The 27,457-nt window shown below is 32.9% G+C and overlaps 1 protein-coding gene across 5 annotated transcripts in view; it reads right to left on the bottom strand.

The window, feature by feature from the left end:
* mtTFB2 (mitochondrial transcription factor B2) overlaps positions 1–17,325 on the bottom strand; it is a 54,528-nt gene extending 37,203 nt beyond the window's left edge. Inside the window, exons 1-3 of one of the 5 annotated variants that reach the window (XM_085815801.1) lie at positions 16,825–17,325; positions 7,377–7,436; positions 2,223–2,314 (exon numbers count right to left, since the gene is read on the bottom strand). In XM_085815801.1, coding sequence (XP_085671927.1) covers positions 2,223–2,314; positions 7,377–7,436; positions 16,825–17,050 — 378 coding nt within the window. In that variant the 5' untranslated portion in view covers positions 17,051–17,325. The remainder of the gene's footprint in view (positions 1–2,222; positions 2,315–7,376; positions 7,437–16,824) is intronic. The other 4 variants (XM_085815798.1, XM_085815800.1, XM_085815797.1 and 1 more) reach the window with 4 other exon arrangements.
* Positions 17,326–27,457: the final 10,132 nt, after the last annotated feature.

Raw genomic sequence — 27,457 nt, 5'->3', positions numbered from 1 at the left:
TTTGTAAATATTCTGAAACCGTTTACGTCTTCATTAAATATGTTTGTGTAAAGAAAGTATTTATCATTTATGGATTATCCCCTTCAAGATTTTGCAGATATTCGCAGAGGAACTTCAGCCCTGTGGCCCTGGCAGAAACCATTGGAACAAGGTAAGCAGTTTTGTTTTACCTTGATTAATTAGTTAGAAGTAACGATAATGATATAAATAATAATAAGCCATCCCCTTCCTGAAAACATTTTGAAATAACATACATCTTATACATAACTTGGATGTTTTCAAAGTTTCAGTACATTATGAAAATTATAAAGGTTTATTATACTATCCCCAAAATAGAGTCTTGATGTGCATCTTATACTAGCAAATGGCACACACATATATACCCATTATGAATGTTAAGACTCATAAGTCTAATCTGAATGATTTATATTCAGTGGTAATTTGGTCTAATTTATATACATTTATGTATTTTTTCATACTTTGAACAACATAGCTTTTAAAAACAAATATTTAACTCAATATTACTTTATATTTTATTTTAAGTCTATGCTTTTTGAAATGATTTAGAAGCTTTTCCTTTATGTGTACTATTAAACTATCTTAGAAATTAAAAAATAAATTATTTGTTAATAAAAATATTATTTTATTTGAAACACATGTGAATGTAACTTACATCTTTAATTCCATATTAGCAGCTTTTTTGATTATTACGAGGCATATTCGGAAACTAAGTACCGTTTTGAAAAAAAAAAAAAAAAAAAAAAAGTAAAACAACTTTTTCAAATCCAATTTTATTTTTACATGAAAATGCATGTCTTAAACTATTTTTCAATATAGTTTCCGCCAATGATCAAACAATTGTCATAGCGGGTGACCAGTTTTTGTATACCATCGTCAAAGAAACTTCCTGCCAGTTTCGATAACCACGACTCCACAGCATTTTTCGTTTCATCGTCAGATCCAAAGCGCTTGCCACCAAGCTCACGCTTCATGTGCAGGAACAAGTGATAGTCGGACGGCGCCAAGTCCGGGCTGTACGGCGGGTGATCAAACTGCTCCCAATGAAACTGTCAAATTAACGACTGAGTGACACCAGCAGTATGGGGCCGAGCATTGTCATGGAGCAACACAATTCCTTTACTGAGCATACCTCTTCGTTTGTTTTGAATGGCATGCCTAAGTTTTGTTAAAGTCTCACAATATTGTGCCGCATTAATGGTTTCACCTAAGGGAAGAAATTCAGTAAGCAAAACGCCTTTCCTATCCCAGAAGACAGTGCACATGATATTTTGTGATGACATTGTCACTTTGAACTTTTGCTTTTTTGGAGAATGAGTGTGTCTCCACTCCATCAATTGTTGTTTCGAGTTTGGTGTGAAATGACACACCCAAGTTTCATCATCTGTCACAATTTGGTTTAAAAAGTTTTCTCCCTCATCACTGTACCACGTGAGAAATGTCAGGACACTGCCAAGTCGCTTTGTTTTGTGAACATCAGTGAGCATTTTTGGAACCCATAGGGAACACAGTTTGCGATAATTCAAGCGGTCAGACACAATTTCGAACAAAACCGCACGTGAGATTTGTGGAAATGCCTCTGAAAGAGTTGTCATTGTGAAGCGTCTGTTCTCATGAATTGCTTCATCAACTTTCCTTACCAAATCATCAGTGACAACAGAAGGCCGACCACTCCGAGCCTCGGCGTGGACATTTGTTCGACCTACATTAAACATTCTTACTCACTTTCTCACCATTCCACCACTTATCGCGTATTCACCGTAAACTTCTGTCACTTGACGATAAATTTCGGCCGGTTTAACATTCCTCGTGTTCAAAAATTTAATCATGGCACGAATCTCACATTCAGCGGGAGAACTAATTGTCTTAAACATTTTGAATGTGCACAGCAAACTGAAAACACAACATAGAGCAACCAAAATGGCAACAATTGAAAGTCAGTGAACAAGAAAGACTAGTGCGCATGCGCGGGATGCCTACCACAGCGCTGCGATGGCACTAGAATGAAACGGTACTTAGTTTCCAAATACGCTACGTATATTTATGAAGAATATGAATTTAAAAAAATGCAAAATGATTAGTATAAAAAAATTTGCATTAATATAGTAGTTATTTAAATTTAATTGGTAGTTCATGCACACTAAATGCATAAAAAGGTTAATAGACATAAAAAAAATGAGGAATCATAATTAAAAAAAATATACCTCTAATGTAGGAAATAAATCTACATTTTTCTCAAATACACGCAAATGTGAAACTCCAGTCTCCAAAATAGCTTTCGAAAGCAAACCAGGACCTACAACAGAAATTAAAAATATGCTTTAAAAATGAACTTTTCTAACTATGCAATAATCAATATGTAATATTGCAATTAAATTTTTTTTTTAATTTAATGATACTAATACATGTAAGTTAGTTTTAAGTATAAAAAAAGCTCAAAGATATGGACAAACAATTAACCATGTTTTTGAAATAGAAGACAATACATTTTGAAATTCAAAATGATACAAAATTAAGATGTATAATTATTTTCAATTAACACTGGAGAAATTCATTTTAATCAATTTTTCCATTGTAAAAAATCCAAGTACAAGAAATCGGGTTGTTGGTGAAAAAGAAAATAGATAAAAATGAAAATGAAAGGCAATTAATTGTTATTCCTCAAAAATATAGGGATCAAATGCAGAACTATACATCTTTGATATGGAACCAAACAAATAATAGCGCTAAAACTCAGGGTAATTTGGTCAATACTCACTCTCCTAATAGTCAAGCTTCTGTCAATGCTTCACAGAAATCTGATAGAAAAACTAAGTGTTCACCTCCTGGTATGAAAACTGAAGTGATTGATACGGAACTTGACTCACCTTATTTAACTGGTGATTCACCTTCTATGGATAGTGTAAATGATTATTCCCCTACAAATTCCCCAGTTCACTTTTCTCCAAAAAGCAAAGATGTGTTTGACAGTTTGTTAACAGCAGATCAAAGAACTTCTGATAAAAAAATTCATGAAGGTACTTCTAAAGCTAAGAAATTAAAAATACACTCAGGATCTAAGCACGCATTAGAAGACTTAGCAAAGAGGCATAAACATGATAAAGGATACTCAAAGTTGCCATATTCAATGAGAATGCAAGTAACAAATAAGAACAAAAGTTCATCTCGCAAGGAGCAAAAACTATCTGAAAAGAAAGAACTGATAAAGTGAGCCGATTCTCAGTTAAAAATTCTAGATAAATTGTCAAGTTCTGCAGTTGAGATGCAAGTCAAGGATAAGTTTTTAAAGAAGCTAAACAGACAAGACAAGTTGTTGAAGAAGAAAAACCGTCTCAAGGGCCTATACCACACACACCTGATTTCAATAAGGAGTTTATTTTGCAAACTGATGCTTCAAACTGGTATGAGTGTTATTTTAGCTCAAAAGGATGAACAGGACAATGAACATCCAGTATTATACCTCAGAAAGAAGTTTACAGAAACTGAAAAAAAGTACTCTACCACAGAAAAGGAATGCGCCGCCATATGTAAATGTAAAGAATGTAAAGAACCTGCAATGTTATTTAGGCGGGCATAATAAATTCCTCATCACGACTGATCATAATTCCTTAGTTTGGCTAAAAAATAATGCAAGTCTAAATCCACGACTTACAAGATGGGCACTAGTATTACAACCCTACAATTAAACTGTCGTTCATCAAAGTGGTAAAAACCATAAAAATGTAGACGCATTACGTTGTATTCCCTGGCCTGATTAAATAATTTGTTTTTCTATATAGATACAAAAAATTATTTTGTTCTTTCCTCTCTTCCTCAGTGTATGTTACTATGTTACTTGTTGTATTTCAATTCTGTTATGTACTGATATTGTGCTTCGAGAAACTTTAATTTATAAAAATATTAATTAAAGTTTATCTGGAGGGGGGAGAGGTTGTAATATTTTATTATTTAACAAATAATTATATTTATAATCCTTTGATACTGGAGTGGCAATGCCATATTTATATCATGTAACCGTTGCTCAACAACGTCAGATTGTTTAAAATTGTTATTCTGAAAGTTTTACCAGCTAGTAGATGTATGAAAATTTTGTAACTAAAAGATTGTATTCAAATTATCTATCTCCATAAACTAAAAATAAAATTTATGTTTTACTAAGAAGATCATCTGTTATTTTGTTAAATACTGCAAAGTACGTTACAGTACTTTCAAGTAATTTTGAGAAATGGAAGACACTCGAGATTTCTCTACAGCAGGGGGAAACTATATACGGCTGGACAAAGCACCCGTTCTCAATTTTTAATTCAGCATTAAATTCTTAGTATTGAGAGATCTCCATGAGAGCTCTAGATGTGCTTTCATTATGCTGTTTAATGTTATTAGTAGTTTCAAGTAACAGCTGTACCAGTACTTTTGTGGAAAGTTTCAGAACTATACAGTGTTTCTTTTGGTAAAATAAACTCTATCAAGCTATTATTGATTCTATGTGCATTCAGTCCTTTACGAAGCCATACACAAGTAACAATTTTTGGGTTTTTTCTTCATTACATTGTTTAGTCGGCGATAATCAATGCAAAAACTAGTTAAACCAAACTTTTTTTTTTAATCAAAAATCAATAATTTAAATTTTTTTTTTTTTTTTTTTAAATATTGTTGGACTGACTGGATCAAGTTCAGAGTAACTTCAGAGTATTGAGAGATTTCAGTGTGAGCTTCGGTTTTTAGATGCACTATGCAATGCAGTGTGTTTAACATTCTTCACAGTTTGAAGTGGTTGGTAACTATTGATTGTACTCTGCTATTCTATAGTTGGGACATTGTAATTAAAGAACTCTGTAAACTACTTAGCATAGAACAGGGTTTCTCAAACATTCAGTTGTGAGCCTTTTTTATCACTGAGATTTTTTCCTGACCCCTTGGACCCCATAATGTTTATAAAAATTTTATGGAACCCACAAGTATTGCGCAAATCTAACACACGCGCGAGTCAAACTGTCAATTTCTTCACTTGTACTGTAATATAGTATTGCAGTTTTAGGTCATTAACTTTAATTTTTAATTTTAAGACACAGAACAATGTGAAAATTTTAAATATGTAACAAACAAAATGACAGCATCACGTGCAAAGCAAGGAAAATGACCGTTTATATTATAAAAAGAATGCATTGAAATGTTTTCTTTTCCTTATCTTTATCTATTTTCAGATACATTGCATAAAAATATTCGGTAATATTAAAATTATTATAATAAGTTAACGAAATATCAAAACTGCTAAAATTTTTGGCAACCCACAATTTAAGAAACCCTGGTATAGACAGAACACGAACGACACCTTTACATCCACATTCAGACGGCATGGCAGAGATGTTTCCTATTTGAAGATTCTATTAAGTTAATTATGGCTAATTATAAGTAATCTAATAAAAGATTATCTAGAAGTAAGTATAAGACTATCAAGAATCTAATACAAGTTTATTCAGTTAAATTTTTATGCCAATTAAGTCAATTATGGGTTTAATGGAGGCTAACGACGCATGATTTGTGCGAAGTACAATCAGACTTGAAGATGTAATTAGCAGAGACTGGCAGACTATAGGTTCACTTACAGCAGGTCACTGGAGTATATGCTGCAACCACTTCGCTTTTCCTAATGACTCGCTTTATGCAACATTCACAGGGGTGACAGTCTTCATTATGTCAATGTGTACAGAGGCTACTAGCACTTCTTTCAGGCTGTTACAGTTCTTGGAATATTCCATTATGCCATACATGAAATTTATGTTTTAAGTTATGGATCCTGGAAGTAAAATTCCATTCTTGCTGGTACTGTGATATTGTCTTGAGCTATAATTTGATGGATGGGTTTAACTCCTTCATCTTTAATTCCAGAGTTATATCCTCACAGGCATAATAATACAGTTCGTTATTTTTCAAGTCTAGGGAAAAATTGCATATCCTTAGAAAGTCTAATCTGTGTATGCAAGGGCCAGTAATATCATTACATATGGCTGTGTGATAGTAGAAGGCACCCTGAAAGGAGATGGTTAATATTTAACATTCCATCAGTTCCGATTTCATTAGCGGACACAATCTGGAAAGGACTTCAGGATGGTGTCCAGATGAGTGTACATTCCAGTCATTGAGCCAGATCTTTCAGATGATGGTAACATTGGCTCCAGTATCAGTGTTCATACTGCAGGGAACTTCATTTATATTTCCAATCATGAAAAATCCATTACTGCTGCCACTCATAAACAACTGAAGCACTTTAAAATGGGGCTTCTCAGTGTCTTTCAATGTCCATTTTCTGAATAGTGGATATTAAGGTTATAAAAAGGTGCTTTGGCATCGTGAAATTCAAGGCAGCTTAGCCAGCAAACCATAGAGACCGCCATACATCAGAGTTGCTCGTGTCCTGATAATGTGTAAAAACAGACTGCTTGTCAGGTTGATCCAACCAGGAAAAATCAATGCCTTGAGGCAGAACAGGACTGAAAACAAACTGACCCAAAACTGCAATTGTGAAGGCCGCATATGAAGAAACCGCAGGCACGCTAAGGGATGGAAAATAAGCCTGCTCCCCAGCAAGGAGCAGGAAACAAAATAGTGACTATCTTGCAGAGCGGAGGTTGATAGATATTGAAAATCCTCATTTTAAAGCACTTCACACTTCTGCAATGAGCAGCGGAGGTAATAGACTTTTCATTATGTGACATATAAATGGAGATTTTTGTGATATGACCATTGATACGGAGCCAATGTTACCATCACCCGAAAAGATCTGGCTCAACAACTAGAATGTAAACTCATCTGGGCAACGTCTCGCATTCTCCCTCCAGATTGTATATGGTGATAAAATTGAAACTGGTGCAAAGTTAAATATTAACATCATATTTGGGAGTGCTGCCTACCATCACATGACATATGTGGGAGATATTACTGACCCTTGCATGCTCGTATTAGACTTTTCTAAGGAAATACAATTTTTCCTTAGACTTTAAAAATAATGAACTACAATCTGCCTCTGAGGCCCTAACCTTGTACGGAAAAGTTAAAGATGAAGGAGTTAAGTCCATTACCAAATAAATAGCTAAAGAGGATATTATACTACCAACAAGAGTGGAATTTTTACTACCTGGATCCATTGCTGAAAACAGAAATTTCCAGTATGGTATAATGGAATATCCCATTTCCGATATAAAAATTATGAAAATGAATAATGGTTTATGAAAAATGGTTTATTTCTGCAGCCACAAGCAGTTGCAGATATTCTGCCAGCAGGTGTTCTTATAGTATACAGACAGAACATTAATTGAGGATATTCTTTCTAAATAAAATGAAGATTTCAAAATGAATACCTGGATTTGCTTCTAAAACATAACCATTCCAGTCTTCACATAAATAAGATGCAATTGAATCTAGAAAGAGTAAAAATACATAAAATACATTTATAAAAAAATACCACAAGAAAAATTTAAACATCAGTTACTTATATTCTGAATATGATGCAGTAAAAGAAATTACCCTTACTGGGAAAAGCCCCTAGAATGGCTTGGTTTATTTGATTAAGCACATGAGGGTTAAGGATAGGGATGCCTTCATGGAGGACCGTCTAGGGAAAAACCATGAAAATGCCTATGCAGGCAGCCCATTTACCGGGATTCAAACAACTATCAGTGTTCAAGCCCCCTAGAAATAATGATGAAAACATAGCAAAATCCATCACCAAATAAATAGCTAAAGAGGATATTATACCAAATAAATAGCTAAAGAGGACAAGCTTATTAAAATATTAGATGGAAAAACATATGGAGGGGAAGCATATCAGTTTGAATTCAAAATTGAATAAAATTCAAGTTTACAATGATTTTGTAAAGACTATGTACCTCAAGGTACACAAGTTTCGCTTCTTCAAGAAACAAAAAAAGCTATCTCTGTCTATATATACTGCATATGCTTATGTGACACCTTCACATTTTATCTATACATTTCAATAGAAATTTATAGGTGTGGACATTTCACAGGTCCTTTTCCTAAATGTGATAATGTGTACTTATTCACTTATTCTGCTACAGAAAGTAGACAGCAATTTTTGAAAAGTAAAATACACATAAAAGGAAAGATAAATGAAAGTTTTACTTCCAATGCACAAAAAGGCTTCGGAAACTTGTCCTCAGAAAATAAGATTTAAACAAAATATATAGTATGAACATATAGATGGAATTCAATTGCAGAATCAGAATTTAAACAATAAAAGTTCAAAATATCATGAAGAAAGCCTAATGTGATCTCAACCTTCATAACATTATTTAAATAGAGAACCCTGATTTACAGCAGGACAAAGAAGGAAGTGATAACTAGTATACATAAAGGTGGAATTTGGAATGGATACCCCTGACTATCAAATATTCCAATTCTATTCAAGTATGCAACCAAGCAGTCCTGCTCAGCTACTAGTCAGAATGTAACAACTGCACTGCCTTAAGGCTAATTTGATAAATTGTCAAAACCCTTGCTCTAGACTTTGTTTTTAATGAAAGGTAAATGGAAGTACAGTCAAAAGTCGTTAATTCGGACACCCATAATCCGGACCTCAAAGCTAAAAACTTTCTGCGAATGCGCCGCATTGACACATGCGCATAGGCAGGTTTACGTGTGCACGTAAGACCTTTACCACTGCGCATATGCATGTGCGCAAGCGCAGAATACGTTTTCGCGTGCGCGTTTTATGTATAACGGACGGTATAATCTAAAATTATCTAATTATCTATTTCAGTTAATGTTGATGATTACGTTGTTCCTTAATCTTCGAATTGGATCTGGCTTATTATTTTTTGCAGACTGTAAGAGCAATTTTATAAAAGTAAACTTTAACTTTCGATTATGTCAAATAGAATTTCGATTCTGGAGTTCCCAAAGGATCGTACAAAACGAAAGTATGTTTCGATGTCCATCAAACAAAAAGTGGAATTGCTGCAAAAAATGAATAAAGACATGAAGAATATGACAAAGAGGTTAGTGAAAACGAAAAAATTTCGATTGACAAGTTAGTCGGTATTCTTGGCACAACAATTAACGGGACTTGAACAGCGGAACTTTGTCATTGAAGAAGAAATTGTGTCTGTTTATAGAATTAAAGAGAAAGTATTATCACATAAAATGAAGCAACTTAAAATAACTTACATTGAAAGAAATGTTTAATAAAGTAAACAAATAAATATAAAGCTTTATTTTTTTATTTTTTGTAAATTTTGATACCCTTTAGATTATAATTGTTCTTTATTTCATAAATTAAGGTTTCATATTTTTAATTTTAGAATTTCTGCATGCCATCTTACGAGATTTAAACTGATGATCTATAATCCGGAAAAATCGATATCCGGAATCGCCGAAGTCCCGACGAGTCCGGATTAACGACTTTTGACTGTATCAATCATTTAAGTGCTTTACATACGAATTAGATTTCTATACATATGTCTATGCAGCTTTCAGTTATTTTCTTTAAAGCATACAGGAAGTCCAGATATTCAACAATATTTAACAATTACTTTTAAACACATTTAAAACATATTTTACTCTTTATGCCCTCATAACAGCTTGCATTGACCTAAACTAATATCTTCCCAAACAGAAGTATTTTAAAACAAAAGTGCTTATACAGGGATTACACGGATTAAATTTATAGCTTATACAGGGATTACACAGATTAAAATATTATAAATATATAGGGATTACACGGATTCAATTTTCATATTTCTGAACATCTTAGATAACTTTTATCCAAGATTCTAAATTCAAAGATTATTGGAAATTCCCCAAGAATCTTCACATATTAATATTTATCATTTCAAGACATATTTCCACATATTTGCTAAAGAGAACATATAGTGCAGCTGATGGGCCTCAAGACACTAATTGGTTTTTGAGGGTATAGAAGTTGGCTGTCATCGATCTCAAGTACAGTACAAAGTACAAAATCCGAATATCAGTTATCTAGAACGATCTAAAATCTGAACCTCAAAACAACCACCAACGTTTTCTCATAGGCTTTATGCATACACATTCGATTTACCCCTCCGCGCATAATAAAACATCTGGAAAGTCCTGATTCTTATTTACACTTCGACACTAAATAAAATGGCTTGTTATTGAAGAAGCAATCATTTTAGCATAAATTTGTATGATTAGTAATTTGGTTCCGTAAGCTACGTATCTGCTTGGCATACATCTCAAACTGAAACATTCCACATAGATACATCGTTGATCTGATGCCAACCTGGCGAATCATTATTTGTTATACTTTCCTTTCATCACTGCATGTTTATCAAAACATGACAGCTTGAGTAATGACTCATGTAGCAAAGCCTAAACATTTTTTTTTATGTTAGTAATTGAATAATAAAGGAGTGTGGTAACCTTTTATGTTGACATTACGCTTGGCCATGATTACAGATTTAAGTTAAATGCGCTAAAAAATGTTGACGGGGAAAAATTTATCCAAAATTTCTTTCCATATGCTAAAAATAGATTTTGTTGATGATACTCATAGATCCAAAGATTACATTTAGGACTATTTAAATTAAGAATAATTGATTTGTTATTTATATAAACCCAGAACCAGCGCCAGGGCTTGTATGGCCGCATTGAGTCACAGAATTTAGGACCCACAGAGACTGCATCAGGTGGTAAGATATCTAGCCCCGGTCCTCAATAAGACTTAAGTATATGGTAGGAATTTATTTGTTCAGAACTCTGATAAGCCTTAAGCATGTGCAAGAATTAGACATAAATATAATAAATAACTAAACTAATACAATTCATGCTTAATTGTCTCAGTACACAATAAAAGCAAGATAAAATTTAACAACTTGTCGTTACTCGACAAGCTCATGCTGCTTAGCCAAATATGTATAGTGAAGGATAGCTAAATTTGATGATGATAGCCACTAATTTTAAAGGTTTTCGGATATTGCAAACAAAGGTGAAATTTTCCAGTTAACGGATTTTGTAAAGAAATGTGGAGAAGTGGTAATAAATGAAGACCATATAAAAGAAGTTTTTCATTGTGATGACAATGCTTCTCATTCGCCAATCGATTAATAAATGGCAAAATCTGTAGTAAGGTTCTAGATTTAGAAAATACCGCTATCTAGTAAAGAGAAAATACTGTGATAGATCTAGAAAATATCGTGAAAGAGAAATTACTGAAAACGAGAAAATTTCGATTGACAAGTTAGTTGGAATTCTCGAAATAGCAGCTACAGGACTTCAACAATGTAACTAAACAGGAGATTATGTCTGTGTATAGAATTAAAGAGAATGTATTAGCACAAAAAACAAAGCAACTTACACAACTTACATTGAAAGAAATGTTTGGCAAGGAAAACAAATAAATGTTAAGCTTTTTTCGTAAATTTTGAAACCCTTTGCATCATAAATACTTCATTATTTCATAAATAATGATCCCATATTTTTAATTTTATAATTTCTACATGCCATCTTACTAGATTTAATCTGATGATCTAATATCCGGAAAAATCCCGAATCACCGAAGTCCCAACAAGTTCGGATTTCGGACTTTGTAGTGTATTGGTAACTTTGTCACAGGAGTGCTGCTGCATAACAAGCATATTTTCTTATCAGCACGGAAGCCATCTCTCCCTTTGTACAAAGAACAGCAAATTCTGGGGGGGGGGAAGAGACAAAAGCTAAAAGCTTTCAGATTTTATACTATGACCAAGGAGGCATTTTTTTCATTTAAACACCCATACACATTTCAAGAACATTTAGACTAATGTCCCTCAGGGATAAAAATATTTAAAAACAGCTTATCTTTAGAATTTCCGATAGACAGTCTTGCACGCTGGGGAGAAAAAAAATGTTTTTTTTTTTTTTTTTTTACAGTGTTGCCATTGTTTGCTTTGATATCACTGAGTTTGTTTATCAAAAATTCGTTAGTCTTACCAAATACAAAACAGACCCCCCCCCCAAAAAAAAAAAAAAAAATTTAAATTCCAAATTCAGCTTTCAGATGCCCATATTCGGGTAGAGGAGTAGGTTATTCAAAATTTCATAGCTCTAGGTACTGTTTTTTTTTCCACCATGCAAGAAACATGCATGTACTCATGCAGATTCTTCATTATTTAATTTCTTTAAATATAATAAAGGGCAATAACATTTGGCGGCAACAATCTGAAAAGTTAAACGGACATTCATAGTTAACCGACGCATAATGGCATTTCGAGACTAATAGCCCTTTTGAGCTAATGGCCGTTTGAAAACAGAAAGAGGGTCGTTAATGTCATGTATGCCTTCAGTAATGCGGTTGATCTTTACATTATGGTAACTTGGCGATTTTTTGGCGAAAATTTGGCGACCAACTCTCCTACAGCAACCCTCTATTTTTTTTCCCCGCCGCCATTTTGTCTTCATGAAGTAAAGACATGTTTCTTTTCTTTTTATCTACTGAACACTTCTTCCAACAATCTACTAGCCGAATTACACTTATGCTAGAAATTTTATCAAACAAAACTGCTTAAATCATGACAAATATTCACTGCAAAATTAGGAAAAACTGCACAATACCATCCTCCTTACGCATTTTTCAAAATAACACATACACATAAACCATGTACACGCCGACTTATTTTTACTTAAAAAAACATCCCAGAATTGCACAAAAATGGCATTGCGCACACTCTTCACTATATCCATGTACACTGCTTTTTTCTCATAAATTAAAAAAATTTCACGAAAATACATGACAATTTTCTCAATCTTTAAAGCCGGTAAAAAGAACTTATATGAAATTACATGATCGCGAAAAAGTATTTACCCTTTACAAATATCAACATTTCCACATATAAAATAAATAGAATATCCAAAAACTTTTACCTCTAAATCATCTATTACATTATTCACGTCACCAACGAATTCATACCGCAAGCATTACAAATACTTAATATCAAATATTTAAATTATTTCCATGCACGTTTATTTCAACTTAAACGTATACCAAATTCCTACAAGCATAAAATTCACAAAATAACTATAATTTCATTACAATATCACTAAACCATGTACACGTCGACTTATTTTTACTTAAAAAAACATCCCAGAATTGCACAAAAATGGCATTGCGCACACTCTTCACTATATCCATGTACACTGCTTTTTTCTCATAAATTAAAAAAATTTCACGAAAATACATGACAATTTTCTCAATCTTTAAAGCCGGTAAAAAGAACATATATGAAATTACATGATCGCGAAAAAGTATTTACCCTTTACAAATATCAACATTTCCACATATAAAATAAATAGAATATCCAAAAACTTTTACCTCTAAATCATCTATTACATTATACACGTCACCAACGAATTCATACTGCAAGCATTACAAATACTTAATATCAAATATTTAAATTATTTCCATGCACGTTTATTTCAACTTAAACGTATACCAAATTCCTACAAACATAAAATTCACAAAATAACTATCATTTAATTAAAATATAATTAAATTCAAAAACACTACTTAAAATATAAATGAGCACATACATTAAATTAATAAAAATTACCTTACAATCCTAATTACTTTAAACTAAATCATTGCTAATAACAATTTTCCCAATAATACCAAATTCCTTTCCACCTTACATTTACAACAATGCATAAAAATAATATCCTCAAATAATTAAAAATACTAACTTACCTAATCTTCTTCAGAATCTTGATTACGTGGCGGATACACTTTTTTTCCTTCTGTTTCAGAATCTTTAAAATCATACTTATCTTTCAAAGCAAGATACCAGGTAAAATAAATAACATAATAAAACATCTTTATTTCTCTCTCGCACAACCTTAAAAAAACATTTATTACTATCCTTTTCAATACCACTAAATACCCATTTCGAATTCACTTTAGTTACGGCCATGGGATCCAAAAATTCACAAACACTATTTCACACAACACAGAATAAAGCCAAATACAAAATTGTCAGATTTTTTCCCGATTAAAGAACAGTAATTCGTCCATTAATATCACATGACATATCCCATGATCTCTCATTTCCGCCACGCAAAATAATGCGTAATCGGAACTGAGTAACTCACATTATTACCAAAGTCCCAGGTAGTAACCTTTATCGCCTCCAAAATGTCGCCAAACTATCAGTTACCATATTGTAAAGATCAACCAGGAATGCCTATAAGGCTGCTATCACACGGTGGTTTGTTTCAGAAGAACAACTGTTTGGAACAATTTTTCTGCTTTGTCACAACAGCTAATCACCATAGATCACTTTGGGGTTAACACAGGGGAAACTGGTTCCCCATTACAAACAAGCTGATATCATTCAAAGCTGATAGCTGATTGGTTGAAAACGAACAACTTGCAATTTTTTTGGAAAGAAAGGAAAAAGTCGCACAGCATTCTTTCAATAGTAAACTAGTGAAAAAAATTGTCCGAAACAGTTGTTCGAGTTAAACAAATGTCATGTGATATGGGCCTTACAGAATGCAGTGGAGCACTGGTTCTTCCACTGCACTCCATTAAGGGTCTGGCATCACATATATATGTTTTATTAATATGATCTGATATAATATGAAGATGATTATCATTTACAATACAAATTAACAGCAAGAAAAATTATTTCACTTATATACTAAGAATATACTTATAATTATACTTAGAATATATTAGCTTAATTCCTAGTCTTTGCTTCATACCTGCAGTTACTAATGAAATATGCTCAATCTGACTCTTTGGATGTTTTTATATAATATAGTAATTAATCCTAATGTCTTCTACAACTTACCAGCAGTAAATTTTCAAAACTGGATCATATGCAAGCATCACAAAGACATGTTAGTAACAGTTGTTTAATCTATAAGGTATTTTATCCCTCCATCCAGCAAGCTTTCAAGGTTAATGGTAGCACACTCGGTGGTAATTCGAGAAGTCCAGGCTCAAGTCTCGACGCAGACATTGTCCATTTTTCACAGTTTGTACTTCAAAATAGCCTAACGACTGTACAGTGATGCCCAAACTAAAAGCTAAAGGATAATAATTCATCATCACCAAGATTTGGCAACTGGGTCCCCTAATGCTCAGTTGCCGTTTAAAAGGGGAAGTACAAAGCATTTCATTCCTTCTTCCAGCATGCGTTTATGGTGTAATGGTAGCACACTCAGCACTTATTCGGGAAGTCCAGTTTCGAGTCCCAGTGAGGGCATTGCTCATTTTGCACATCTCTTGCTTCAAAATAAACTAATGACTCTACATATCGAACTTGAAGGTGATTGTTTTAAAATAGAAATGCCTAGCTATTCATGAGTTAATGATTCAGTTAATGATGGATTATCTTGGTGAAAATGTTAATAAATTGAAATCTGTAATACATCATTATCAATTTGGCAGACCTCCAAAGCTAAACTGCTTGCATGAAAGAAATAGCATGTGCAGGTTTCAAGTTAATCCATGAATAAGTGCATCTCATGACTTAACCCTTTATTTTCCGATGGACTTTCAAACCCCAATATTAAATTTAAAAAAAAAAAAAAAGCAATGAAAAACTAATAGCATTTTCGCAAGTTTAATGCAACATGTTTCTTATGCATAAAGGAACATAATAGAAAGTAAAATAATTTGGGACATAAAGAGTTACAAACTGATTACGACATTAAAATATCAACTCGAGTGGCAAGAAATGTCATTAAAAATGCAAGTTACAAAGGATGTGGCCTGTAAGAAGCCTTTTATAAGTAACAGGAAAATGCTTTTTTCTCTAACACGCTTTTTTTCTCTGTATTAGGAAAAAGCAACTCAGATTTGCAAAGAAACATGTAACACATTCAAGATTTGTCAAGTCTTTATCTTTCTGGGAAATGATTCTTTTTAGCAATGAATCAGAATTTAACACCTATGGGTCAGATAATCTAGTTAAGGTGTGGAGAAAAGCAAATCAACACCTAAGAATTTATGTGAAACTGCCAAACACCGTGATTGAGATGCCCTGGTTTAGGGGTGTATGGGTGAAATCATCAATTTGCCTTCATAGAAGGAAATAAAAATAGGTACATGTATCTGGACATTCTGAAGCAAAACATCTTAATTCGTGAAGAAAAACTGTGCTTTGGAGCTACATTTACTTTCTAGCAGGACAATGATCCCAAACATACTGATTAGATTTATCAAAAATGGTGGTTCTGTCATGCTAAACAACAGCTTCATACTCCATCTGTCTCCTGATTTAAACTCTATCAAATATTTATGGGAAGGAATTGGCCATGAACTAAACAAATATATATTAAAAATAAGGTTGAATGAAAAAGTGCCACTTAGGGCATTTGAAGCAGTATTTCGCATGAAATAATGAAAAAATTCATAAGAATCATCCACAAGGTTCGAGAGAAGTAACAAAGGCCACAGGAGGGCCTATTTAAATATAATTTGGTGAACATGAAAAAGATCTTTCATAAGCTATTTGAATACCGTACGGAAGCTTTTCTGTTCTTCGTTAGAGACATTCTTTGTTTATTTAAATTTATTATTTAATTATCTCAATATCTTCATAATATTCACCAATGATATATAACAGGCGTTGAACCAATTTGTTACAAATTTGTGACAAATTAAACTTTTATTTACGGTCATGCCTGCGTACGGAAACTTTTTTCAAACATTGTATATCATGCTTCCCATATCCATTACAGTATTTCTTATAAATAGCTTAAAAAATAAATATTTTGTCGCTCCTCATTAATAATCGGAAGAATAGGAGAACAACGAAGAACTATACGTACCAGCATCTTTTGGATTACTAACATAAATACATTTATTCTGTAGATGACGACACTTCAAATTCCCAACGAAATACTGTGTAAACGTGTTATTGACTAAATTATCGGCTTTTGAACACTTTTTGCTACAATTTAAAAGCTTTGCGTCAACAGATAAATAAGTTCTGCAATAAAAATAATGCAAATTAAATATGAATTTATATTTTCCAGATCTTAGAAACCAAAACATTTCTTATTCAAAACTTATGAATTCGTGCATGCTCAGCGCCATTTAAATAAGGTAAAAAAAAAAAAAAAAAAAAACCCAGAAAGGCTAGATTTGCAACGAACATATTAGGAATAACATTTCAATCTTAATAAGGTAATGCAATTTTTATCCTGACAACAGTTTAAACGTACATACACGACCGCGCTTCATCATTCGGCGTAAAAAAAGTAAATACAGCGTTTCAAGCCTCATGTAAGTCTTTTGCCAAGGTTCTTTAATATACTAAGGTTAGGCCAGGAACGGAAAAAGCGTGCCATTGGTTGCTGGTAGTGACGTCACCCGGGAGACAAGACGCATCGGCCGACGCGTCTGCTACATGATTTTGGTAATGGAAAAAATGTAAACTAAAGCAAAATGATCATTTTATATGTGGTAGATACACCTGAAGAACCTGAACACCTGAGAAAATGTTTATTTTATGCACAGAATTCGTACCAATGCTGAAAATAATTGTAAACATTAAATTCTTTTCGTAAAGGAAAGCATTAGAAAATGAAAAACGATATTTAAGTTAATTAAGGGAAATAAATATTGTAAAACAAGGTATTTTTCAATATTTTTTCGTAGTATTGTTTGCACTAAATAAATCTTGTTGAACAGAACACATGATGGCATAACTGCTAAGACCATGGTAAAAACATAATCAAAAAGTATTATTCTATTTATTTTCATTGCTCATGCACTTTTTTTAATACAAATGAACTTTGACATTCCATGAGAAATATATGATCGTGATTTCAGTTTAAATTACATATCTCAAGCAAAAATATATATAAAAAGATTTGACTTAACAAATTCATATTTAAATACTACAAAATTCTACAAATTTCTTAATATCCGTCATTATACTTTTAAATAGTATACTTATCTCATTCTTTTTAAAGTGAAAAGTCACTTCATACTGATTCACTTCAGATTTTAGCAGAAGTGCGTATATTTTCAGTATAATCTAAAAGTACTCTTATAATCCCTTACACTCAACAAGATTTCTATATAACATTTATCCTGACGTGATTATTTGCTATAGTAAATAATCTTCGATATTGGCATCCTATTCTTCCTTCCATACATTAAAAATGGAACAATTAAAATACATTTTCTTACACATATACGCACAATTATAATAATAATAAACTTGCCCTACATCTTAGTTTCGGCCCACCAGCGGCCGAGCGGTAAAGTCGCTGAACACTGGTAGTTCGGTCCGAATCCCGCGAATGGGCTGGCTGCATGGGTGTTTTCGTGGTTTTCCTCATGCGTAACGTGTATACGAGCCAGTTTCCCTGAGAAGGTCCTCCACGAAGGCATCACACCTATTATGCAGATAGCCCTAGTGTGCTTTGCCATAATTAAATACACCACCACATCCTAATTTCAATTCAGCCTGTACACAAATTAAATATTTTTAATTACTAATGTATTTTTATCAGGTTATTTCTTAAAATACTTTTGTTATACTCGAAATATGTATTCAATATTGAATTATTTTTCTTTCTCTTATAATTAAAAACAAGTTATATGGAATCAAAATTAAAACATATGCAGCAGTTAAATAAAATTGAACCGAATATCTTACTTACTCTTTCGCTATTTGTATTCTGGCATTATACACAGATTTGTTTTCCTTCAGGTTCAAGCATGTGTAAGTTATATCAATTAAATTACATCACACATACCTGTATGCATCAGTTAAATAACACTGAAGGAAATATGTCACTCACTCATTCGATGTTTGCATCATAGTGTGGTCGAGAAATTGTTCTTTCCTCACGGTGAGGCATGTATCAGTTTACTTAGTTCGCAAAGCTTAACCCAGACGCTGCTTCAATACATAGAATTACGTTTGGGATGTAAAGAAAGTAACCAAAACATGTGAATGAAGTTGGATACTCGAATTTATTAACTAATCATTCAGGTACTCAGTATTGATAAACATGACACTGAGTTTAAATATCTCACTACGATGTCTCATACACAAAATGAAGATTATGATAAAAAATTATTTAAAATGAGAAATTTTTCAATTTAAAGGTAAAATAGCAGTAAAATGAAAAATAAATGTAAAATTACATCACAGTTATGCATGAAAACTACATAAATTCATTAAAAAAATAGTTATTTTATCTGGTTGTAAAGAGTGTTTTCCGCCAAGAAACGTATTAACGTGTATAATTCTGACACAACGCTATAGCACAATTTGACACTTCCGCCTAGGTATAATAGCAAATTAACAACACAAATCATATCAAACTGTTGATGCAACGAAAGTAAACAAACGCCAAGAACTAACGCTGTCACCCACATGACGTCATGCGCATGTGGCATAACTTTCTCCCTGCAATGCGCATCGCATGACGTCATGTGGGTGACAGCGTTAGTTCTTGGCGTTTGTTTACTTTCGTTGCATCAACAGTTTGATATGATTTGTGTTGTTAATTTGCTATTATACCTAGGCGGAAGTGTCAAATTGTGCTATAGCGTTGTGTCAGAATTATACACGTTAATACGTTTCTTGGCGGAAAACACTCTTTACAACCAGATAAAATAACTATTTTTTTAATGAATTTATGTAGTTTTCATGCATAACTGTGATGTAATTTTACATTTATTTTTCATTTTACTGCTATTTTACCTTTAAATTGAAAAATTTCTCATTTTAAATAATTTTTTATCATAATCTTCATTTTGTGTATGAGACATCGTAGTGAGATATTTAAACTCAGTGTCATGTTTATCAATACTGAGTACCTGAATGATTAGTTAATAAATTCGAGTATCCAACTTCATTCACATGTTTTGGTTACTTTCTTTACATCCCAAACGTAATTCTATGTATTGAAGCAGCGTCTGGGTTAAGCTTTGCGAACTAAGTAAACTGATACATGCCTCACCGTGAGGAAAGAACAATTTCTCGACCACACTATGATGCAAACATCGAATGAGTGAGTGACATATTTCCTTCAGTGTTATTTAACTGATGCATACAGGTATGTGTGATGTAATTTAATTGATATAACTTACACATGCTTGAATCTGAAGGAAAACAAATCTGTGTATAATGCTAGCGAAAAAATAGCGAAAGTGTAAGTAAGATATTCTGTTCAGTGTTATTTAACTGCTGCATATGTTTTAATTTTGATTTCATATAACTTGTTTTTAATTATAAGAGAAAGAAAAATAATTCAATATTGAACACATACTTCGAGTATAACAAAAGTATTTTAAGAAACAACCTGATAAAAATACATTAGTAATTAAAAATATTTAATTTGTGTACAGGCTGAATTGAAATTAAGATGTGGTGGTGTATTTAATTATGGCAAAGCACACTAAAGCTAATTGCGCAATAGGTGTGATGCCTTCGTGGAGGACTTTCTCAGGGAAACTGGCTCGTATACACGTTACACATGAGGAAAACCACGAAAACGCCCATGCAGCCAGTCCGTTCGCGGGATTCGAACCGAACTACCAGTGTTCAGCGACTTTACCGCTCGGCCGCTGGTGGGCCGAAACTAAGATGTAGGGCAAGTTTATTATTATTATAATTGTGCGTATATGTGTAAGAAAATGTATTTTAATTGTTCCATTTTTAATGTATGGAAGGAAGAATAGGATGCCAATATCGAAGATTATTTACTATAGCAAATAATCACGTCAGGATAAATGTTATATAGAAATCTTGTTGAGTGTAAGGGATTATAAGAGTACTTTTAGATTATACTGAAAATATACGCACTTCTGCTAAAATCTGAAGTGAATCAGTATGAAGTGACTTTTCACTTTAAAAAGAATGAGATAAGTATACTATTTAAAAGTATAATGACGGATATTAAGAAATTTGTAGAATTTTGTAGTATTTAAATATGAATTTGTTAAGTCAAATCTTTTTATATATATTTTTGCTTGAGATATGTAATTTAAACTGAAATCACGATCATATATTTCTCATGGAATGTCAAAGTTCATTTGTATTAAAAAAAGTGCATGAGCAATGAAAATAAATAGAATAATACTTTTTGATTATGTTTTTACCATGGTCTTAGCAGTTATGCCATCATGTGTTCTGTTCAACAAGATTTATTTAGTGCAAACAATACTACGAAAAAATATTGAAAAATACCTTGTTTTACAATATTTATTTCCCTTAATTAACTTAAATATCGTTTTTCATTTTCTAATGCTTTCCTTTACGAAAAGAATTTAATGTTTACAATTATTTTCAGCATTCGTACGAATTCTGTGCATAAAATAAACATTTTCTTTAACAAAATACTTAATCGGAAAGTATATACCCGGTATTTCTGGTGTATCTACCACATATAAAATGATCATTTTGCTTTAGTTTACATTTTTTCCATTACCAAAATCATGTAGCAGACGCGTCGGCCGATGCGTCTTGTCTCCCGGGTGACGTCACTACCAGCAACCAATGGCACGCTTTTTCCGTTCCTGGCCTAACCTTAGTATATTAAAGAACCTTGAGTCTTTTGGTCTGCTGGAAAAGAAAATTAATAATTAAAAAAAGAGTGGTATATAATGCTCATTAAATTCAAAATTTTTTAGAACATTTTTTGACCGTTATATCATTAAAATAACAAAAATTAACTTTTCCATTGCACTAATTCTGAGCTTAAAGTGGAAGGATAGTTAAATTCCACCGTCTCTACTGAGCAGCCATTCTCTTAATGGCAAGGTTCTTTGCCATTATCTAAAAATAAAAAAATTCATTACATTCGTGGACCATTTTTCTCTCTTTTTTTTATTGAGAAGGCTGCTTTCTGGATACTATCCTATTTTTGGCATCCAGCTTTCAAGAAAATTTTCGCACTTCTATAACAATTCCGTCGTATATAAGAGAGTTTAAAAAAATACGTACTTATTACAGATTAATTAGTGTAGTAAACCCTTACCGAACTTGCGGACTTGGGACTTGGGATTCGCGGAACGCGAATTTGGTCTCCACTTAATCTGCCCAAGGAGAGAATTTCAATTATACTCAGTACGATGCAGAGCATTGGCCCAAGGCCAACTAGATATCTAGTTGGCCTTGATTGGCCGCGTTGCAATAATCCGCTTTAAAGATTGATTTGAAAATTCATTCTAAGGAGTCAAAAATTTCTTAAAACAGCAAAAACCTGAGTTTTAAAGTTCTCCTAATTCTCGGCAGTTCTCCAGGACACGGTTTTGAAGCAAAGAACGTGAACGTACAAGGGAGTGGAAAGAGAAACCAAGACGGGAAAGGCGGTGGTGGAGACTATCTCTGAAGGTGTGACTAAAAGAAAAGTCACCGGAAAAAATTTCATTGACATCGCTAAGGCTTTTGATCATGCGTAGTTGGATGAACTCCTTCCCAAGTTACTCCCAAGGAGGTTAGAATAGACCTGTATAGACCTGACAGAATCTATTCTAACCTCCTTGGTTACTCCAGTGTTTCCCAAGCTTTTTTGTGCTGTGCCCCAACAAATCTCTCTGAAAGTTTTATGCTCCCCTAGCATATAATAATTTTTAATATTTCAAAATTGAAATGTTCACGAAAGAAACTTGAATGATAGGTTTCAGAAAGAAATCACTAGGAAATTTTGTGAGCAAACACTGTAAGTAAATTTCAAAACACATAACGGTGAACTGAAATTCAAGTACAAAATAATTTTATTGAAAGTTTTTCTATAATATTTTAAGTATTATTAATTATTTGTTATTTAGTGAGATCCTTGCGCATGATGCTTGCTGCAAAGAGATTTTATGTCAGGTTCAAATGTACTTAACTTCAGTCTGAAATCTTCTTGTTTTATTAAATATCCAGCCTATTTCTTTCTTTTTTTCTTTTCTTTTCTTTTCTTTTTTTCTTCTTTTCAGCTGCAAATCATTTATGAAATTAAAGCCGTACTCAGCTAAATATGAAGAGGGAAACGGTAACAATAGTTCTCTTGCGCATTTTGTTGCATTTGGATATTTGATTTCGGTTTCCTCACAAAGCCATGCCATCGTTTCTTTTGTATTAAGAGGACATATGACATAACAATTTTCAAATATTCAATTTTGGACTAAAAAAAAAAAGTAGCCTGAAACGATTCCAGAAACATATAATTTATCCATGTCTAGAAATTTTAAGACCGAAATCTTTCATTAAATTGTAAACAAGCACTAGCAAGCTCACCAGTTCAGAAGGGACAGATGTCGTGTGGAAACAATAAAGCCATATCAGCTGGTAAAAAGTACGTTCATATTCTTTGTTCTTCATAAATATTCTTTGTTAGAATCTGTTTTATTAGCTGAGAAGAAGTCTTTAGAAGTGTATGTGACAAAAACTACTGACAAATTGCATTTATGGAAGAAGTCAAAACCCACCGCTCAACCGGTATACAGTGGTGGCCAAAATTGTGGACACTTTTGAAATTTTTATGTTTTTGAACTTTGTATGCTTATAGAAAACGTTACGCAAAATGCAAACTTGTATATATCATTTTAAAGAGAATTTATTACTGAATTCAATACAAAACACAAAGTTCAATTATTTGCAATATAAAAAATGTTAAACGATAATAGTTATCGATATACATTAGATAGTGATGATTGCAGTGAGTTATCAGTACTTAGTAGGGTACCCTTTATTTTTGATTACAACTTCACATCGACGTTTCATTGAGCTGACAAGAGTTTTAAGCTCTTCTTTCGCTATTACATGATGCCAGGAAACAATTATAGCCTCAATTAGTTCCCTTTTATTTGATGGGCCCCTCATTCGGACAAGAGTTTTCAAACGGTGCCACAAATTTTCTATAGAATTGAGGTCAGGACTGTTTCCTGGCTATGACAACAATTTAATGCTCTTTGTACGAAACCACTCTTTCGATATTTTGGCAGTGTGGCAAGGAGCAGAATCCTGCTAAAAAATAAACGAAGCATTCTTGGGAAAGAGATCTCTGATGGAAGGTAGAAGTTTTGGTTCTAGAATAGTGTCAATGTATTTTCTGGCATTCAGTGTCCCATCGATGACATGAAGGCGACCAATACCATCTGCTGACATGCATGACAAAATCATAACACTAACTGGGTTCTTCACAGTTGCTTGAATGCAGTCAGGATGTAGCTCTTCTCCTATTCTACGTCTTACATATTTTCGCCCATCACTACCGAATAACGATATCTTAGTTTCATCACTCCACTGATCATGTGTCCAATTAATGTGTTCCTTTGCCCACTCTAGTCTTTTTTTCTCGTTGCTGAAAATTAAGATAAGGCTTTTTTCGTGGAATTCTACCTCTCAGTTCAACATCTGTTAAACTTCTCCTGATTGTTCTTGAACTGACAGAAACACCAGCATCATTCAGATCACTTCTGATGGCCGCTGGTGACATTTTTCTATCTTGGAGACATAGTCTTTTTATTCTTCTGTTATCAATAGATATGGTGCACCTTTTTCGGCCTTTTCCTTCATTGAACCACCCACCTGTCTTGCAATTTCAGCATAGGAAAGACCAATTTCTCGTAACACAATAATATTACATCTCTTTCTAGGTGGCCAATCTAATCTTTTATTTGATGTCTTTGCTTCTTGACTAAATATTAAAAATTTTTACAAAAATTCCTACTTGTAATTGCAGCGTATAAGAAACAGGTTCTCCTTCTACAGAACAAAGCAAAATAATGAATAATTTCAAATGTGAACATGATATCAGCTTCTACTGGCAGTTACTAACATTTGATTGGTTCTTAGAACAAGAACAGTGATTGGCCAGGAAAGCTAGACATTACAAACCACTTCAAAATTGTGTTTTTATTTGTATTAAAGTACATATATCTTTTTTTGTATTGCAAATAATTGAATTTTGTGTTTTGTATTGAATTCAGTAATAAATTCTCTTTAAAATGATATATACAAGTTGCATTTTGCGAAACGTAACATTTTCTATAAGCATGCAAAGTTCAAAAACATAAAAATTTCCAAAAGTGTCCACAATTTTGGCCACCACTGTAGTGGTTAGCGACGCTGATTGCCGTACCGAAGGGCCTGTGTTCGAACCTCGGAGAAGACACATGTTTGTAAATGTATAATGTCCATGCGGCATGGAAGCACCCGAAATATGCGGTGAAGCGAAAGTCCTCTCGAGAGGTGGGTGATAGGGAAAGAAGGGTGGGACACCTTCGGACCCGTCCTCAACTAGGGTGCTCGCCATCAAAATTGGGGGCGAACTGAGCTAAATCGCACTGTAACCTGGTCAACGACAGGTGCTTCTTGCGGTGCTGTACGTCAGACAAGTGAACAAAAACAACTCAAAACCCGAATGAAGGTTTTAATAACTGCATCCGGTCAAGAGTACCAAAAACTGTTCTTGTGAGTGTCATCACATTAAAATTAAGTTTATTAGATGCGGTAATATGTTTTAATGATGGTGTACAAAGCCGCAATAAATAATGGAATTATTGGGAATACAACCAGAGTTTTATACGGTAAAGTTTTTGCGAAAATAGAGTGGAGTAGAATTCGTGAGGCCCATCACGCTTAACAAAAGCTTGTGATAGAATTTGTGAGGCTCATCTCGCTTATCAAAAGCTTTTTAAAATGGCCAGAAAGAAACGTAAGTTAATAGAACAAAAACAACTAGATGAAGAAATGCCAGTTCAAGATGATTATGGTGCAGGAAAATGTTAAACGATTTTTCAAATAAATTATTAGTGTTTAAATTGTGTTTTCAGTTTTTCTCAAAACATGGTTGTTGTTTTTTTAACTTTCGGTACACTTTTCTTGAAAACTATTCAGCCTAGAAGGTTTAAATTTTCCACAGTTGTTTTATCTTAACTATTTCTTTGAAAATACGCAGGATATAAAACTTATGATCATTAGTTTTGGACATATGAAAAATTTAATACAATTTTTTTCTATGATTTTCAAATCATTTTACTAATTTATTTTTACTATGTTTTCTTTTTAAGTAAAATATAAAATACTTCTTATTGTTCTTAAATGATAAGTTTTCAATCATAATGCAAAATTTGAAGGAGTTTGATGGAGTATTTTTTATGAAAAGTGTACCAAACTAGCACACTGTCACAAAAGATTCGTCAAAAGTAAGAGATATTAAACAACTGGTTTTTGAAAATATTAAGCTTTAAATTTACATTTTATGTGTTCAAGCAGTCTATTTTAAATGAAAAAAGAATTTAGAGTATACATTTATTTTGAGAAAAGTTATACCGTAATTAATAACCTTTGTCCCGAAATAATTGCATTTCGCCAGTCGATGTGTCCACATGTGCCCTTAAATCAAGTTTTAATTGATTCACTATTTTGCATGTCTGCGAGTTCTTGATATTGCATATTTGAAATATCAGTCAAATCCACTAATATTGACTGCATCATCCAAGTTGGAAAATGAATTTGTTTCAAATCAGAAAATTTTCCTTTTAAATCACCCAATAAAATTTTCAGATGATCGACAATAACTTGTATTTGGAGCCATTGAAACATTTCAAATTTTTTTTTTGTAAATATATGCCTGACACCAATAAAGGTAATGAAACCAAATATCTTCGCTTTTGCATCGACAAGAGTTTTATTTGCTCCTTGAAGTTTTTTATTTAATATATTTAATTTATAATTTATAATTAAGATATCCGCTAAATAACTCACAAATGCCTTACCATCAACCGTTAACAGATCTTTCATTTCAAGTTTGTCGCTTAAAAAATAACTAAAAGTATCAAATAGTTCTATAAATCTTTTCAAGCAGTGCCTTTTCTAAAACCATCTTATTTCTGTGTCAAGTCTCACATAGTATTCATTTTGTACTTCACAAAATAACTTGAGGAGACATTCACATTTGTCCCTAGATTTAATGGCATTGATACGCTTTATAACTGAATTTAGTACTTCATTTAGAACAGGCGAAATGTTTTTAGCTACCGGGTTTTCCTTATGAATAACAGAATGCACAAGAAGCATTTCTGGATTCTCATCTTTCAATAATTTTAATCAGCCATTTATTATCCTCATTATATTAGGAGGACCATCTTCAGCACAAGATTTTATATTTTTCATTGGTATATTTTTGACATTCTAGTAGTTTTTTAGCTTACTATAAATATCTTTGGAAGTAGCGGTGCTTTCTAATGGTTTACAGAACATTTGTTCGGCCTCACTGTCTCTCACAGTTGATTCAGCCATTTGCACCGAACGGTTTCTTGCTTATAGCTTTTCAACAATTACTGTAAACAATTGTTTTCAACAATTGCTAATATTGTAATTCAATACTCTCGCTCATTTCATCTGTTCTTCTGCTAACAGTGTTGCTACTTAGTGGGATAGCTTTTACCTCTTTGTCATTTTTTTCTAGAACCATTTTAAGAAATACTGATATTGATGGTTTG

The sequence above is a fragment of the Stegodyphus dumicola genome, chromosome 4 (assembly GCF_044657685.1).
Source record: "Stegodyphus dumicola isolate Sdum_Otavi_A_Nest chromosome 4, ASM4465768v1".
In the NCBI taxonomy this organism is placed as follows: domain Eukaryota; kingdom Metazoa; phylum Arthropoda; class Arachnida; order Araneae; family Eresidae; genus Stegodyphus; species Stegodyphus dumicola.
The sequence above is the reverse complement of the archived record's forward strand: the minus strand, read 5'-3'. Positions and strand labels throughout refer to the sequence as shown.